Genomic DNA, 17,074 nt, shown 5'->3' with positions numbered 1-17,074 from the left:
ATGAGCATATTTGTATATTGGAGGAAAATGAATAATTGTAGCCAAGAGGGTGGACTGGGGTAGTCCAGTTGATCCTTTTTCCTGCAATTCCTCAAATTTCCTGCAATTCTTTAATCCCCACTGTATTTACACCCTTTGACAGGCAATATTGCTGTATCCTCCATGATGGCCAGGGGGAATACCTCGTCACTTGACTCTGAACTCAGTCGCAAAAACTTGCTTAGAAAAATGAGGAATTAATAGACTTGACACAAGCAGAGGTTTGAAATGGCTTCCACTCTGGGGCTGGTCCAGTCTTGCTGTTTTGCAATCACCATGAGAACTTGCCCAGGCTAGTGCACTGCTCCCAAGAAAAGAATCACGAGTTTTATGGAGTTAAGTTGTCCCAGCAAGATGCAGCCTAAACTGCCAAGAAGTCACACCAAAACTGGTTCCCCCATACACAGCCGAGCCCATTTAAAATCATCAGATCCATCCAACATAGTCCAGCCTAGAAAAACTGAATTGTGCAAACATGTGAGAAACAAATATCTACTTAATCTGACAGTGAAGTTTTTGAGTGGTTTGTTTTCCAGCAAAAGCTAATACAAGTACCCTGCTAACCTAACTGTGGAAAATATATTCACTCTTTACCTTTGGTGTATCAGTAATTCAGGAGCCAAAGGAAAAATAGATGGAGTATGTCAGACCTTTTCCATGGGATGTGGATAATTAAGGGTCAAAGAAAGGTTTTGTAAAGCTGAGGACTGCAGATACCATCATCTCAAATCTCTGCATATTGTGACTAAAATAAGAAAGTTCCCACTTCAACTCCCCTAGACTTGAATACTATATAGTTGGTGGATTCCCCCCTAGTGTTGTAATGAACATAATAATGATTGATTTTTACGGGAAATTTGTAATTGATAATTTTTTATTAAAAATTATAATGCACACAGAAATAGCAGAAACAAAAATGTGAAGTGCAATTATTTATCAGAAAGCAAACACCTGTGTAACCACCAGGCAGGCCAAGAAATGGCACATTGCAACCAGCCCAGGTCCACCTCCAGGCCACTTTCCAAATAACTACACCCTTCTCCACTTCTCCTGAGGTGGCCAATGTCCATATTTTGTGATGATCATTTCCTTGATTTTCTTTAGCTTTACCATTTAAATATGCAACTCTAAACTCTGTAGATTTGTTTTTCCTGCTTTTAGAAATTTTATAAATAAAATCCTACGAAATATCATTTTTTGTGGCTTTTTATTCAACATTATGTTTCTCAAATTTATCCACCTTGTTGAATGTACACGCGGTTCATTCCTTTTCATTTCTCTGTATTAGTCCATTGATAAAATATTCACTCATTCTTAGTTGACAGATATTTGGGTTGTTTCTTTCTTTTATCTTCATTAGATTTTCTGTTGTTGTTGAACTATAATTGACATATAACATTATATTAATTTCAGGTATATATCATAATGATTCGATATTTGCATATATTGCAAGTGATAACCACAATAAGTCTAGTTTACATCTGTTACCTAGGCTGTTTCTTTTTTGAGCTATTTTTAAATAGCGCTACTATGAGCATTATTTTACATACCCTTCATGCCCTTGTCTTGGTATATAACTAGGAGTAGAATTGCAGGGTCATTGAATATGATTCTCTGCCTCTCCTCACAGAAAATGAAAAGTTGAAACTACAATTCAACTAAATTTACCCTTTACATATTAGCCTCAGTCTATATGTTGTTATTCTCACATATTTTATTCATTATATATTTTGACCCCACAAAACATGATTGTTTTAGACAGTCTACATTCATGTTTACACCCATATTTACTCTTTACATTAATTTTCAGTCATTCTTGCATCTTCGACTTTGTATTTGGAATATTTCTTCTATATGAAAAATATAATTGTGAATTTATGAAAAATCTAGTCTTCTTTTGAAACACACTGAAGATGATATTTCCTGCATTTATAGCTTTCATTTATTTTTGTGAAATCAGCTATCTTTCAAACACCTGATACTTTTAACGTAATCCGCCTTTTTTTCTCTGGCTACTGATGAGATTTTTCTCTTGGAATTTGGTTTCTTACAACGTTTATATGTTAAATTGTTTTAATTATCTTGTCTGAGGTTTGATGGTTTCTTCAATCAATGGACTGATACATTTTATCACTTTTGGGAAAATCTCAGTAATATTGCTTCCACCCCATTTTCTCTCTTCTATCTTCTAGAACTCCAGAAGATTGTGAGACTTTCGGACTAACCTTCACGTCTCTCACCCTCTAGCCTGTGTTTTCCACTTTATCTTTTTTGTTTCATTCTGAGTAGTTATTTTCCATTTCACTAATTCTGTCTCCAGTGTGTCTAACTGGTTATTAATCTGTCTATTGAATTCTTAATCTTGAATATTCATTTTCTCGTCATTGTTTCAGTGATAGTAACAATCTTATGTTCTTCTATAAGTCACCTTCTATGAGTAAATGAAATATAATGCTCATAACATCAAGCTCAGAAATAAAACTTTTTTATTTTTTGTAGTGTTAACAAGTAGTGTTAAAAAAACAAGCATTATTTTTAGTAGTGTTAGTAATGTAACAATTACGTTCTTTGCCAAACTTTTCTCACAAAATAGAATAAAATCATGGTCTAGTCATTCCCCACTAATTTGAAAGGAACTGATAATGAATGCAATGTGAGTAGTTTTTCTTGGAAGCCAGCTTGTCTATTGCGGAGTCATCACCATAGGCTCTCATTCCAGGGATGTCAAGCAGTAGAACTTGATTTCAAAATGCCATTCAAACAAGCAAAGTAGAATACTGTAGTTCTTTTACTTTGCTTCTATCATCACAAATGGGGCTCTGTGCCTTAGAATTTCATCATCACCCAGGATGATATACAAGATATAGAGGCTTACTCCTATTTGGTCCATTGACTCCTAAAGCTTTCTGTTTAGAAATGAGCTTGTTCATAAAGTGGTTTATTTATGTTTTTTATTAAAGGAATTTCATTTACACTAAAAACTCAATCTTTTTTTTAGTTATCTCCTGATTTTAAACTAAAATAAATTCAATTTCTAAATGTATTCAGCTTGACTTGAACTTTGCTGTTTACTAAGATACAATGATAATCTTCAGGAAATTATTTCAACATTGTCCAACTTATGTAGATAAACATTCAAATATATATCACTAAATGAGATACATGATAACGATGATGATGATGATGATGGCAGCTAAATGAGAGAACTCTAAATGATAGATGTGACTTCATTCAGTTTTCTAAGTGACAAATTTCACCATGATAGAACACTGCCAATCTTCCCCATGGCTTTATATTACCCATATCATTCTTAGCATTGGCATTTAGCCTGGAAGAACACCTTCACCTACTACTTCATCAAGAGTAACTTAAAATCAACATATTTATGATGACTTACTTGTTATTTTTTTCTTTTACTACATTCTAAAAATTATGGCAAAAGTTACCTCAAACAGCGCTTTGCTTTAACTGCCTTTTCCTATGGACATGTACATATATCCTCTATAAAATAATACAGCATATAATCTTTCTTCCATATTTTAATAGCATCATTAGCAAGCAAAATTCTCCCATCTGCTTATTTGCATTTCCAGCTACCGTGATTAAATCTGGGTTATTTCATTACTGTAATCAAAGTAGCTTTACATATACACAAACATATCCAAACATTACATTGAATATGTATTATGCTTTAACAAATTTATATTTTTATGTCTATGTCTTCTTTTCTCTAACAAAGATCTAAAGTAATTTACAGCAACAAAATATATGTTTCAACACACATGTGTACAGGATACAAAATCAATATCCAAAAATCAGTTGTGTTTCTCTATACCAACAACAAATTATGAGAAAAAGAAATTAAGAAAACTTCAGTTACAATAACATCAAAAAGAATAAAATACAAAAAATTTAAACAAGGAGGTAAAAGATCTGTACACTGAAAACTTTAAGACATTGATGAACAAAACTGAAGAAGATACAAATAAATGGAAAGATATTCTGTTCTTATTAGAAGATTAATATTAGAATTAATATTATTAAAATGTCAACTAATTTTCAACAAAGGTACCAATATACAATGGGGGAAAGATAATCTTGTCAATAAACAGTGTTGGGAAAATTGGATATCCAAATGCAAAAGAAAGAAAATGGACCCCTATCTTACACTGTACACCAAAAACAACTCAGAATGAATTAAAGACTTGAACTTAAGACCTGAAACCATAAAACTCCTAGAAGAAAACATAGGGAAAATGCTCCTTGACATTGGTCTTGGCAATGATTTTTTACATTTGATACCAAAAGCAAAGGCAACAAAAGCAAAAATAAACAAGTGGAACTGCATCAAACTAAAAAGATTCTGCCCAGCAAAGGAAACCAACAACAAATTAAAAAGACAATCTATGAAGTGGGAAAAAATATTTACAAATCATATATCTGATAAAGGGTTAATATCCAAAATATACAAGGCACTCATATAATTCAATTGTAAAAAAATCTAAGAATCTGATTAAAAAATGAGCAAAGGACTTAGATATTTTTCCAAAGAAGACATACAAATGACCAACAGATTCATTAACAGGTGCTTAACATCACCAATGATCAGAGAAATGCAAATCAAAACCACAATAAGATATCACTTTACATCTGTTAGGATGTCTATTTTCAAAAAGATAAGATATAACAAGTGCTGGCAAAGACTGGGGAAAAGGGAACCCTGGTGCACTATTAGTGGGAATGTAAACTGGCACAGCCACTATGGAAAACAGTATGGCGTTTCCTCAAGAATTACCATATGATCCAGTCATCCCACTTCTGGGTATCCAATGGAAACAGAATCGTTACCTAAAAGAGATATCTGTACTCTCATGTTCATTGCAGCATTTATTCATAATAGCCAAGCATGGAAACAACCTAAGTGTCCAAAGACGGATGAATGGATAAAGAACACATGGTATATATATACAAACACACACACACATATATATATATACACACAATGGAATACTATTCAGCCTTAAAAAAAAAGAAACGAAAATCCTGCCATATGCAACAACATGAGTGAACTTGTAGGGCATTATGGTTAGTGAAATAAGCCATACAGGGAAAGACAAATACTGCACCATATCACTTAAATGTGGAATCTAAAAAAAAAAAAAAAAGTCAAACTCATAGCAAGAAAGAGCAGAACAGTAGTTGCCAGGGGCTGGAGGAAATGGGGAGAGGTTAGTAACAAAAGGGTACAAATTTTCAGTTATAGGATAAATAAGGTCTGAGAATCTAATGTGATAACATGATGACTATAGTTGATAATATTTGTAATACATACTTTAAATTTGCTAAGAGAGTTGAACTTAAGTGTTCTCAGCAAATTAAAGGTAAATATTTGAGGGGATGTGTTAACTCATTTGTGGGGACCCTTTAACAACGTACCGGTATATAAAATCATCACATTGTACACATTCAATATATTACAAATTTATTTTTCAATCATACCTCAATAATGCTGCAAAAAAAAAGAGAAAATGTTGAAATTTGTTAAGCCTTCTTCAGCCTGGGCCCTGCAGAGAGAATAACTGCAGAGAGAAGGGATGCATGGAGTACTATTCAGCTGTAAAAAGGAATGAGGAAGACTGCTATGGCATGCAATGCAATTATCTCCACTTATATGGTTAAAGTTAAAAAAGCAAGATACACAGCCCAGTGGTGCAGCAGTTAAGTGCGTGTGCCCCGCTTCGGTGTCCCAGGGTTCGCAGGTTCAGATCCTGGGCGCGCACCGACGCACCACTTGTCAAGCCATGCTACGGCGGCGTCCCATATAAAGTAGAGGAACATAGGCACAGATGTTAGCCCAGAGCCAGTCTTCCTCAGCTAAAAAGAGAAAGATTGACATCGGATGTTAGCTCTGGGCTAGCCTTCCTCACAAAAAAAAAAAAAAAAAAGCAAGATACAGAACAATGTGTATGGTGTTCCATGTATTATCTCAGAAAGGGCAGAAGCCCTCTAAGCAAAAATTAATTTTAAAAAATGCTGATCCTTATAGAAGGAAACAAGAGGACAGGAAAGAAGCTAGACTTCTCTGAATATACTTTGTCTTGAAGTTCTTACTGTAGTACCATGAAAATTTATTATATCATAATAAACAAAATTAAATCAAAATGAAGGGAATATTAATCTGTAAAACTCAAAAGCAAAACAAAGCAAAGGAACTTTTTTTTCTGGATGGTTTAACCATAAAGAGGAATTGTTTCAAATGATACTAAAACATGGTATTTTGACTTTTTATCTTGAATAGGATATATTCTAAAATAAGAGAAATCTTAAATTGTTTTGTTACTAAAATAACCTAAGTATTGTTAGTTTGAAACTATTATACACACAGAGATGTAAATAATTATGTTAATTTTTTGTCATTAGGGACCAAGATTTTCAGCATTAGAAAAAAGAAACATATACAAATTTGAATTGGAAATATCATCATGAACTCATTGAAATTTTTTTACAAGTATCTATTCTGTTACTTTAAGCATAAAGGCTTTTATTAAAAAGTATCAAACAGGGGCCAGCCCTGTGGCCTAGTGGTTGAGTTCAGCACACTCCCCTTTAGTGGCCTGGGTTTGTGGGTTTGGATCCTGGGCGCAGACCTACACCACTCATCAGCTATGCTGTGGCAGCAACCCACACACACAAAAAAAACAGAAGATTGGCACCGATATTAGCTCAAGGCGAATCTTCCTCAAGCAAAAAAACGAAGACTGGCAACAGATGTTAGCTCAGGGCCAATTTTCCTCAGCCAAAAAAAAAAAGTATCAAAGAATTATTACAAGGTCTGCAGAAGGAGATTCAAAGCTAAGCATCTAGACATAATGTGTATGTCATATATTTTTCTAGAGACCTGGAGAGAGAAAAATCTTAATCTCCCAACATTACAGCTAATGGTTTGCTTCAGTATGACACATATCTGATGCTTGAATATAGTCTTGATTCAGAAATTGCTCAGTGTTGCTAAGGGACCTAATCATTGGTATCATCTTATAGTTTGTTTTCCCTTCAATGAGTTTTACTAAACCTGCATAAAAGTTTCCACTCCAGTTTCTGTGTGTGGTGGTGACAGAAAGGCTGAACTCAATTTGGTAGCACACAAATATGGGACAGGCACTGTCACCGATTTATAATTTTTCTCTCTTTTTTAGGCTTGAATCATTTGGATCCAATCCTTGCATTCTGAATGCATTTCTTTTATAGACTACTTATACTGGCAAATTCTTAAAAAAAAAAATGGAGTTGAGAATTTGTCAATGTAGTACTTCACAGACCCACTGCAGCTTACCTTTGAACTTTTCCAAAGCATCATTAAACCAAACAGCCCATTAAAGAGTACTAAATCAAGAATATAGAGTAAAAAACAGCAGACTAAGAGAGAAGGCCAAGCTAGAAGTCAATGAAGTTATCACCCAGAGAAATGGTTTAAGACATATTTTATTGTTGATAGCTTATTTATATGTGCCTACTTGGCAAGAAGTATGGATCAGTCATTTAAGTCTAAAGATCAAGGGACAGAATAAAAACCACAACCATGTTGGTCCTATCCCACCCTCCACTGTCAGTTTCACCTGATGGAAATCCTTCATCAGCTCTAGAGCATTAATGAGTAGGAACTGGAGCTTCTTGACTGCTCTTATTGGCCTACTCCTTTCCCATTGGAACGGCTACATCAACCTAACCATGTTTATCAGTAGATGACTGCTATTTTCCCCATGGGCTCAGAATGGAAGACAGGATTTTCATGGAGTTAACCAGAGCTGGTGGAGGGGGAGGGGCAGCAGAAGAAGGGTGGAATGGACAATGAGTCCACATAGTTTTATATAGCTGGAAATGGAAGATCTAGGGACTTAATGACTTCTGTGACCCTGAATACCACTTTTAGTCTTTCAATTTTCAGAAAGGGTCAAATTGTACTTGTGTACTAAAACCATACATCTTCTGCCGGTTCTGAGTTGTCATTCATCTCACACTTTTCAGAAAATTTTTGTATTCTAAAATACTCTATAGTTTAGAAGTTGTCTTAAGTGACTTGTAATCAGTTCCTCTAAGCGTCTAGTTGCTGGGGTGATATTAGTACAGCAAAGCAGCACAAGAAATTCTAGCTGGGACACACTATTATGTTTTACAAATTTCACAATGGCATGTTATTTTTAATAATCATATAGTCAGTAGGATGTACAGAAACAGAGCTCCTCCAGGATACATTAATTGTGCTTTGAATAGTTACTACAGCTATTCAGTACAGGGTGAGACACTGGATATTTGAACAATGCTTTTCAGAACTAGACTGTAATCTGAAGATTTTGATCAGAAGTCACAAATATGAATAATCCATGAATGTAGACGCTGTCTATGATGAAAATACAGTGCTTATTAGTTAAAATGGGAGATTACAGAAGGTAATGAAATGTGCATCATTTAAACACCAGAAGAGTATGTGGCTACGGAAGATTATGATGTTACCCTAAGGTATTCAGAGTTTGGGAGTAGATGTTAGAAGTAGTCCAAGCTTTGGAGCCCAGCCACAAGTTTCACAGGTGTAACTCAATGCAGAAATGATAGAGGTTTACATACCAAATCTGAATTTTTCATGGGTTTACATGGGTGGGAACATGATATTGTATATGTCCTGCAGAAAAAAAACTCACCTCACAAACACGTATGTGTATATATGCGTGTGCCTGTGTTTTGTTTTCTTAAACAAGTGTGCAATTCCTGTCACTTGCAATTGAAATAGTCCCTATACATAGGAAAACCACAGCCTGAGATTGTGATCCTTTACAGTTATGTCATGTTAATAAGCCCAAACAGGCTTATTAAGGAGAACATCCTGCGCTAATATTAGGGTTAATTTGATGAAATCAGAAGGATGAGATTCCTGGCTAACACCCCAGATCAAACAGCAGACAAACCCGAGTTTTAATCCAGGCTTTGGCCCTTACAAACTGTGTGCCCTAAGGCAAATTACATAATTTTACTGTTTCCTTTCTTCATTAAAAGCGAAAATAATATCTGTATGGCTGCCCACCTATGTTATATAAAATAACGTGTATGGCACATATGCAGACACCCCGGTCCGCACCCACCACGTCTTAGGCTCTAAAGGCCGAATACCATTCCGGGCAGCGGACAGGAAGGGGCGGAGCGCCGGCGGCCGCGGGGGCCTGAGCGCCGCTGGGAGGAAGCGGCGGCAGCGGGAGGCGCAGGCGGAGCCCGGCGGCCGCTCAGAACCCCCGCCCCTGCCCGTTGCAGCCGTCTGTCGGGGGCCCGCGGCGACCCTCGCCTCCAGGCACTGGGCGAGCAGCGATACCGGGTCCATGGCCACCGCGGCGGCTCCGTCCTCCTTGGCCCTCAGCGTCTCGAGCCCGGCCGCGGCCGCCAGCTCCTACGGGGTCTTCTGCAAGGGGCTCTCCCGCACCCTGCTCGCCTTCTTCGAGCTGGCCTGGCAGCTGCGCATGAATTTTCCGTACTTCTACATCGCGGGCTCCGTGCTCCTCAACATCCGCTTGCAGGTACACATTTAGAGCGCTGACTGAGCAGCCGGCCTCCCGGGCCAGCACTATGGCGTACTCCCGGGAGGCCCGGAGGCGAAGCGGCGCTGCGGCCGAGGAAGTCCGCAGTCTCGCGAGAATGCCTGGACGCCCTCCGCGACTGCGCTCTCCCGTCTTAACCCGGCTCCCAGAGGCTGGCGGAAAGCCTGCGGTGACTAGGAAGAGGAAACGCGCGGTTTTCCGGCGGCAGCTAAGAATCGCCCCTAAGGCCCACGACAATATGTAAGTAGCTGGGCATCCTTAAAACAAAAACAGGACAAGCAGGATGCATTACAGAAAAAAGCTACTAAAATTTTAAGGAAGAAAAGTTTTTAAGTGACAACAAACTTATGGTCCAAATTAAAATGAGAAATCATAAATTCCGGGAATATTGGATTGGATTGTAAGCAAGACGTTGAATGAGTAAGAAGCTGAAGATCTTAAGGATATGATGTGGAAGGCGTATATTTCTTCGTCCCACGAGAGAAAACAATGACAATCAGAAATTTTAAGTGAAAAAAACCTGAAACTGTACAGGAAGAGCGTCTTTTTAGTACCAAACAACGTAAAATGCTGCAGGATTTTGAACAGAGGGTTGGAGTGTAAGAAAGTGGACTCTATTTCAGTGTCCCTGTGACTAGCATGTGGTTCAAGACTTTGGAGCCAAAGAGAAAGAAATCCAGATATATAGCACAGAACTTGGCTGTTTAGTGACTAACACTTAAATAATCGTAATAATTAATATAAATGTTGTTTATGGTTTTTATCTTTTAAAACAATTCTTAATTATGGTTACAAAGTAGAATGCAAATGTTAGCAGCCTTGATAATGTAAAACAGTTTTCAAATGGGGACGTTGAAGGGGGAGGGGAAGGCAAATGGAATAGTAGTGGGTGTTTTTATCAAGTGGGAAATTGAAAGATAGTCTGTTGTTGATGAGGGGAAAAAATGCATATTATTTACAGAGTAGCTATAAAGTTGCTAAAATAGTAATACGACTATATTAAAGAGGGAGGAGAGTAGGGGAGAACAGCATGAAGTCAACAAGAAATGCCTAAAGATGGAGAGTTCAGGTGGAATGTCTCAAAAAGAAAAACTGGGAGTAGCTGGTGTGTTTGAATATGGAGTCAAGAGATTGTTATTCAGTCTGGAGATGAATTAATTAATGGTCTGCAGATTTTTTTTAAAAATTAAGAAAACAAAACTGAGGCAATTATGAACCCCAGGAAAAATAAGGTTTTTCAAGAAACTACACTGCATACCTCAGCTGCAGTAATACTAGTCATATAAAGTCAGTCGTAATTATGAAAACATTGGATACCAGTGTAACAAGAAATGATTATGTAACATTGGGATTGGAGAGGGGAGAGCTGTGTGTGTAATGGGGGGAACATCAGTCAAGATCTAATTTAGAAAAGTCAATAAATAAACAGTATAAACATGTTATTAGAAAAAGACTGCAGTAAGAAACAGCTAAGAGTTAAAAGTGGTTGTCTCGGGAGAAAAAAAAATCAGGGAATGGTGGAGAAAAGGTGGAGGATTGCTGTTATCCACTCCCCGTCCAACAGTATTATTTTGATTTTTCTTAGCTGTATATATATATATATATTTCTTTGATTAGGAATTAATTTAAATAAACTTCATTTTTAAAATTCCCAGGTAATTGAAATGTACACTATTGGTTAAGAGCCCCCACGGTAAAATGGGATTGAGTTTTTAAATCAGGCAGACTTCTGTTAAAATACAAACTCTTAATTTTGTGGTCTTCGGTGAGTCGATTAATCTTCCTAAACCCCAGTTTCCTCAACTATCAAATGAGGGTAAAAATATCCACCTTGAAAAGTCAGTCTGAGAGTTAAAAGTAAACCTGCCCAAGTGCTTGATATATACACAATAAACAGTATTTGTTATAACAGAATATCTTATTAACGTGAGTGAAACTTAAAACTCACTCATGGAATGCCTGCTTTTCCAGTGGAGGTTTTATGTAGGGTACTGACCCTACAGGAGTGGAGAAGAGCCTCCAGGAAGATTTTAGGTAAGACATTTGAGCCGAAAGGAGCCATTATTTGCCAAGGTAAATATTTAAGTTATTTGCAGTGTTCTGTATTTCCACTAATTGTGTCCAACAAACAAGTATACTCTGGGGTTGTGAAATAGGCACCCCCTCCAGCAACATGTGTGGCTGTGGGTAATTGTTCTTCCTTCCCTTTATTCCTTGTCTCCAGCCAACTATTGAGCACATCCTCCTCTTTCTACTTACACTTTCTTCTACCTTTTTTTTTTAACCTGTGTTTTAAGGCTAAGCTTAGATTTCACTTTTTCCATTGAGTTTCTCCCAGATTCCTCTGACCAGATTAGAGTTCATGTCTTTTACTCCTGTTAAGGGCTCTGTTAATATCAACCTATGCCATTTTGGTAGGCTGCCTTATTTTTGCCTAATTGTGCATTAATTATTATATGGGTTTTTTTTGTTTTTTTTTAATATCCAAGAAGACAGGTTTCTATAATCTCTTCCCTTGGTAATTGCATATTGCTGTTATCAAGTGCAGGAACTAAAACATTTTAGTCTAAAATATCAGAAATGTAATTTGATCAGTGAAATGATTCAGTAATGCCAAGGGACTTACAAATGGTAGGCATCACTATTCCCTAGAGGCACTAGTGTCCCAATTTGTAACTTAAAAGAATGTGACTGCCATTAGCCCTGTAAAGGTGAGACAAACGGACGCTCCATTTGAGTGGCTACATAACATGTATCTTCTTCAACCTTTTTTCTTCAGATCAGGCTTTTGTTACACTGAAGAAACCAAGGCACTTTAGCATTAATTATTTATCATATCCTCCAACTAGATTGGAAGCTGTGTACTGTCCAGTTTTACAGCCTGTATTATCAGCACATATATAGTAGGAACTAAATGAAAGCGACGTGATTTACCATTTATTCTTCACAATTGCTCTTAAACCTAGATGTGTATTTTTTCCCCCACGTGATACAACTCAATGAAGTTTCCCAGGGAAGGAAACAAAATTTTTGCCCTGACCAAACCACTTATTCTAATTTGCAAGTAATTTTATTCCTCTTGGCATCCTTCCAGGTAACATCCAAAGATTTTGTTTGGTCATTGCTCTACCCCCCACCTACAGCATTGCCTAATACAAAGTAGATAATAAATATTGTTGAATGAATGCCAAATTAGTTGGTTTTACTATACATAGTCATCAGTCAGTAAAGAAATATTTGCCCCTGATATTAAGGTGATCCACTTTATTGCCCATAAATTGAGCTTTTTCAGGCCATCATGAATATTGGTTGGTCCAGAGATCCCTCAAGCATGAAGAAGCAAAGGGGTAGTGTTATTCTGACCAATAAAGAACTTGTTTATGAAGTGTAACTTTCATAAAAATGCTGGGGAATGGTGACTGTTACAGTTTAGCTATAAAAGGGAAATAGTCATCATAGTAATATATATAACTTAAGGATTAGAGAACAAGAATTTTTTAATTGAAGGTAAAAATATGTGTGATTACTTGGCTAAAAGAGCATATCATCGCTATCAGCATCATTTTTTAATTTGATTGAGTTTTTAATACTTACCAGGAACTATGGAAAGTTGTTTACATACGTGGTCTCTATAATTCTCACCTCTATCTTATGAGGAAGACATTTTCATCATCATTTTTCAGATAAAGAAGCTGGGGTTTAAAGAGGTTGAGTAACTTTCCCAAGGTCCTAGTAACTGGGCAAACCACAACTGAATTTCAGGTTTATCCCTAAAGAGTCATTTGATGAGGGATTCAATTTTTTTTAATGTTTAGATAATTCTAAATAATCCTGTTTCTTTCCTTAGATTTTCAAACAGAAGTATTACGTGGGTGACAGTTGGCAATATCTTTTTTTAATGTAATTATTGAAGGCTTTATGTATTGGAATATAAATATTCAATATGACCTGATATATAAAATCAAATATTTTATGTTCTCTGCTGACTAAAGTCATTTGGTCTATTTGTTGGGGAGAGAAAGGAAGGGATTGGAGGGAGACAGGAAAGGACATGGAAAGGAAATGCTTTCCTTCCTTTGAAGAAGTAGAGATCCGATAATCATGAATTTTGAAGCTATGTCCGTCGCTGCCTTGAGGAAGCCTAACTAAATTTTCTGTTATAAAATCTTGCAGTCTTATTTTAATGGGTCTTTTCCTGGTGGAGCACTAATAGCACTTGACAGACCCAAGAAGAAAATAGAACTTACACTTAGAAACATAAAGGGTGGGAATGGAAAGTTTAGGAATATAGGGACAAAAGAAGAGGGAGATGAAAATCCTAATGCCAGAAACTTTGAGCCTGGAAAGTAGTCTGAAGAGTAATCTTGGAAGTTTCCAGGCAAGTGGACCAAGAAAAGAACCCCTGTGGTACCTATCAGAATTCTGAACAATTGGGTTGGATTGAGTCACGTCAATTTACTTCTTGGTTTACCGTTAGTGTGGGAAGTGTCTTGCAATTTTAATGAGAACATTTGATACCCTACTGCCCAGCACTAGGTCATGAATCTTTTTGAAGCTTAAGTCAACCCCCCCCCCTGCCCCCAACAAATACAAATCTCATCAGTGCTCTTGGGACAACTGAAAAGCTGAAAGACATTCCTGAGTGCCTGCAACAAATGAAAAGAAGAAACTATGGAATTTTTAGTAGTTTAATTGCAGTACATCTGAGGGCACCCCTGCTGGTTTCTATCCTAATTAGGAATCTGCAGTGAACATTAGAAATCCTTGACCATCCTTATGGCTTTCACGCACCATGTGGATTTATTCACAGTAAGGTAAGGGAGTGCATCAATGAACAATAAAGAGGAATGGAGGTTGTTCATGTATTGAGTGAGCTGGGTTGGGTATACCTTTTCATATGAACCAAAATGAGGAAAAATAAAACATCACACAACCAAAAGGCAAGAATCACTAATGTAAATACTGTATCTAGAATGTCTGGGCTCTGAAATCACTGGCACGGTAATAGAGATTGTCCAACAGGTAAAGATATTTAATTTGAAAAAAGCTGTTCAAGAAAGTATTTTAGCTTTTTAATTGATAAAAAGAAAACTTTGAAAACATCTCAAACTGAAGTCAAAGAGGAATATAATTAATAGAAACTTTAAAACTCAGAGGTCAGTTAGATCTATAGAAGGGGAAAAGAAGTTATTTTTAAAAGTAACTCATTTAAATGTGAGGCTAAAGCATAGGGGACTGATATACAAGTTAATATAGTGCCTTTGTCTTCTGAAGTTGTGTCTACATGGTATCCCCCAAAATTGCTAAAATTAAAATAACCCGTCACCTGTGATTTTTTTCCTGCAAATAACCCTCCTCCAAAAAAATGTATTGTCTTTTTCTGAGTTGATCAAATCAGCCATCTGAACAATTTTTAAATGAAATTTTATTGTGGCCATTCCAGCCCAGGGCATAGATCTCTATGTACAGCATTAACCAATGTTACAGGTGAGTGGACTGTGGAAATACATGTTTTGTAGATGGACCCTGGTTTCTGTACTTCAGTTAAGGAAGCCCCTGGCTCAGAGGACATGAGGTTTAATCAAGAGCAGCAGACAAAATACTTGAACCATCAGACATGCAACGTTATCACGTTCTTTGAAATCTGTATTGATCCATGCATATTTCCACTGGGACTTTTTCTTTCGAGACAATATGGCTTGAACACTAAAATATCTTCTCTGTAAATTCTAGGCCTAGGGCAGGGTTTAGACATGAACCTCTTTTGGCATGAGAGACAGGTTATCTGCAGCTCCCGGTCTCAGGTATGACAAACTGAAAAAAGTAAAACTCACTACATCGGGACTATAAAGAGGTTACTGTGGAGGGAAATGATGGGCAAGAAAGCAATGACAATCATTTTATTTTCCCAATAATTTGGTCCCAGAATAGGATGCAGTTCCCCCCAGACTGCATGGGACTAGCTATGGATGTGATAGTAGTGGCTTTTCTTGGATCATGGCTGGGGTCTCTAATACAGGCTCTTGTTATGGAAAGGGGAGGCGCAGAGCCTAATCTCAAAATGCTTTAATAGGAGAATGCAATATGTCAGTAGACACTGCCCAGCCTATAACCCAGACTTCATCTTTTAATAGTCGTTTTCTGTGCGTCTGTTACCAGGAATAGGCTCCTGCTTGTTATAGCCTCATTTATCCAAGACTAGTACGTGAGAAATGAGAACTTAATTCTAATGAGACGTTTACTGCTAAATCCCACTCATAAGAAGCAAGGGCTGTGCACAGTTGTTTAAGTCTTTTTTAACTTGGTCATTAAAAGTTTAGTGACACTAAAATGTAAATCTGAAAACTAAAACTAAATATGCTTACTTCTGATAAGTACAAAATTATCTTTTTCACTGAAAGGGATACATTCTAAACCAAATTATCCTCAATATCTGCACCTAAATATAGACAGTATGGTTGGAATTTCACCTTTCCTAAAGCAGGATAATCTCAGTGATAATCATTAGGAAATTTCTTTTTATGTTTTTCCTTCAGTTTTATTGAGATATATAATTGACATGCAGCACTGTAAATTTAAGGTGTACAGCATAATGACTTAACATATATTATAGTGATATCATTACCACAATAAGTTTAGTTAACATCTATCAACTCGTATGGATACAAAAGAAAAGTGTCTTTTTCCTTGTGATGAGAACTTTTAGGATCCATTCTCTTAGCAACTTTCAAATATGCCATTCAGCATTGTTAATTATAGTCATTATGTTGTATATTGTATCCCCAGTATTTGTTTATCTTGTAACTGGAATTTTGTACCTTTTGACCACCTTCAGCCAATTCCCCCACTGCCCATCCAGGTAATTTCTTATACAGTGTGCAACATAATTAATACAGTTTAAAAATCTAATCTTCGTGTAGGTCTATATATACATGTATCATCATCATCATCATGGATACACCAGAGCACCCCATAGCACAGTTCCCTGTAGTAAGAGGACACTTTACAAAGCCCTTAGGGACCTGCTGCTCCATCAAAATTAACTTATAACCCAGATATTTTCAACATTTATTTTCTGGTTTTTTTGTTTGCTTCTGCCATTAAAAATTATGCCAATTGTAAACCCTAGCAAAGATTTATTATTGATAGTTTTTAACATGTTTACGATTGTAATCTCTAAAATTACTATTACAAAGTATTATATTCAGAATTGTAATGTCATTAGTAAGCACAATTTTAATACTTGCTGGCCTTAGGATTATATACATTTTCAGCTACTTTGATTTCATCTCAATTATTTTATTATAAAAGTCAACCCAGCACTATATATACACACAAACATGTCTAAAACTTATATAAATATGTGATAGTCTCTTGTAAACTTTCTGTTTCTCCCTGGTGAGTTGGTTGTGTTTGTCTTCTCTGGCTGTGTTTGTCTTCTCTGGCAAGGGACA

The 17,074-nt window shown here is 36.6% G+C and overlaps 1 protein-coding gene across 1 annotated transcript; it reads left to right on the top strand.

Annotated features, from left to right (window-relative positions):
* Positions 1-9,283: 9,283 nt before the first annotated feature.
* On the top strand, positions 9,284-11,060 carry SMIM10L1 (small integral membrane protein 10 like 1). Its single transcript, XM_058558754.1, has one exon. It carries the CDS (start codon positions 9,405-9,407, stop codon positions 9,609-9,611), a length of 207 nt encoding a protein of 68 aa, XP_058414737.1. The 5' UTR covers positions 9,284-9,404; the 3' UTR covers positions 9,612-11,060.
* The last annotated feature ends 6,014 nt before the right edge of the window (positions 11,061-17,074 follow it).

The sequence above is a fragment of the Diceros bicornis genome, chromosome 17, assembly GCF_020826845.1.
Source record: "Diceros bicornis minor isolate mBicDic1 chromosome 17, mDicBic1.mat.cur, whole genome shotgun sequence".
In the NCBI taxonomy this organism is placed as follows: domain Eukaryota; kingdom Metazoa; phylum Chordata; class Mammalia; order Perissodactyla; family Rhinocerotidae; genus Diceros; species Diceros bicornis.
Note: the sequence above shows the minus strand (reverse complement) of the source record. Positions and strands in the feature narration are given on the sequence as shown.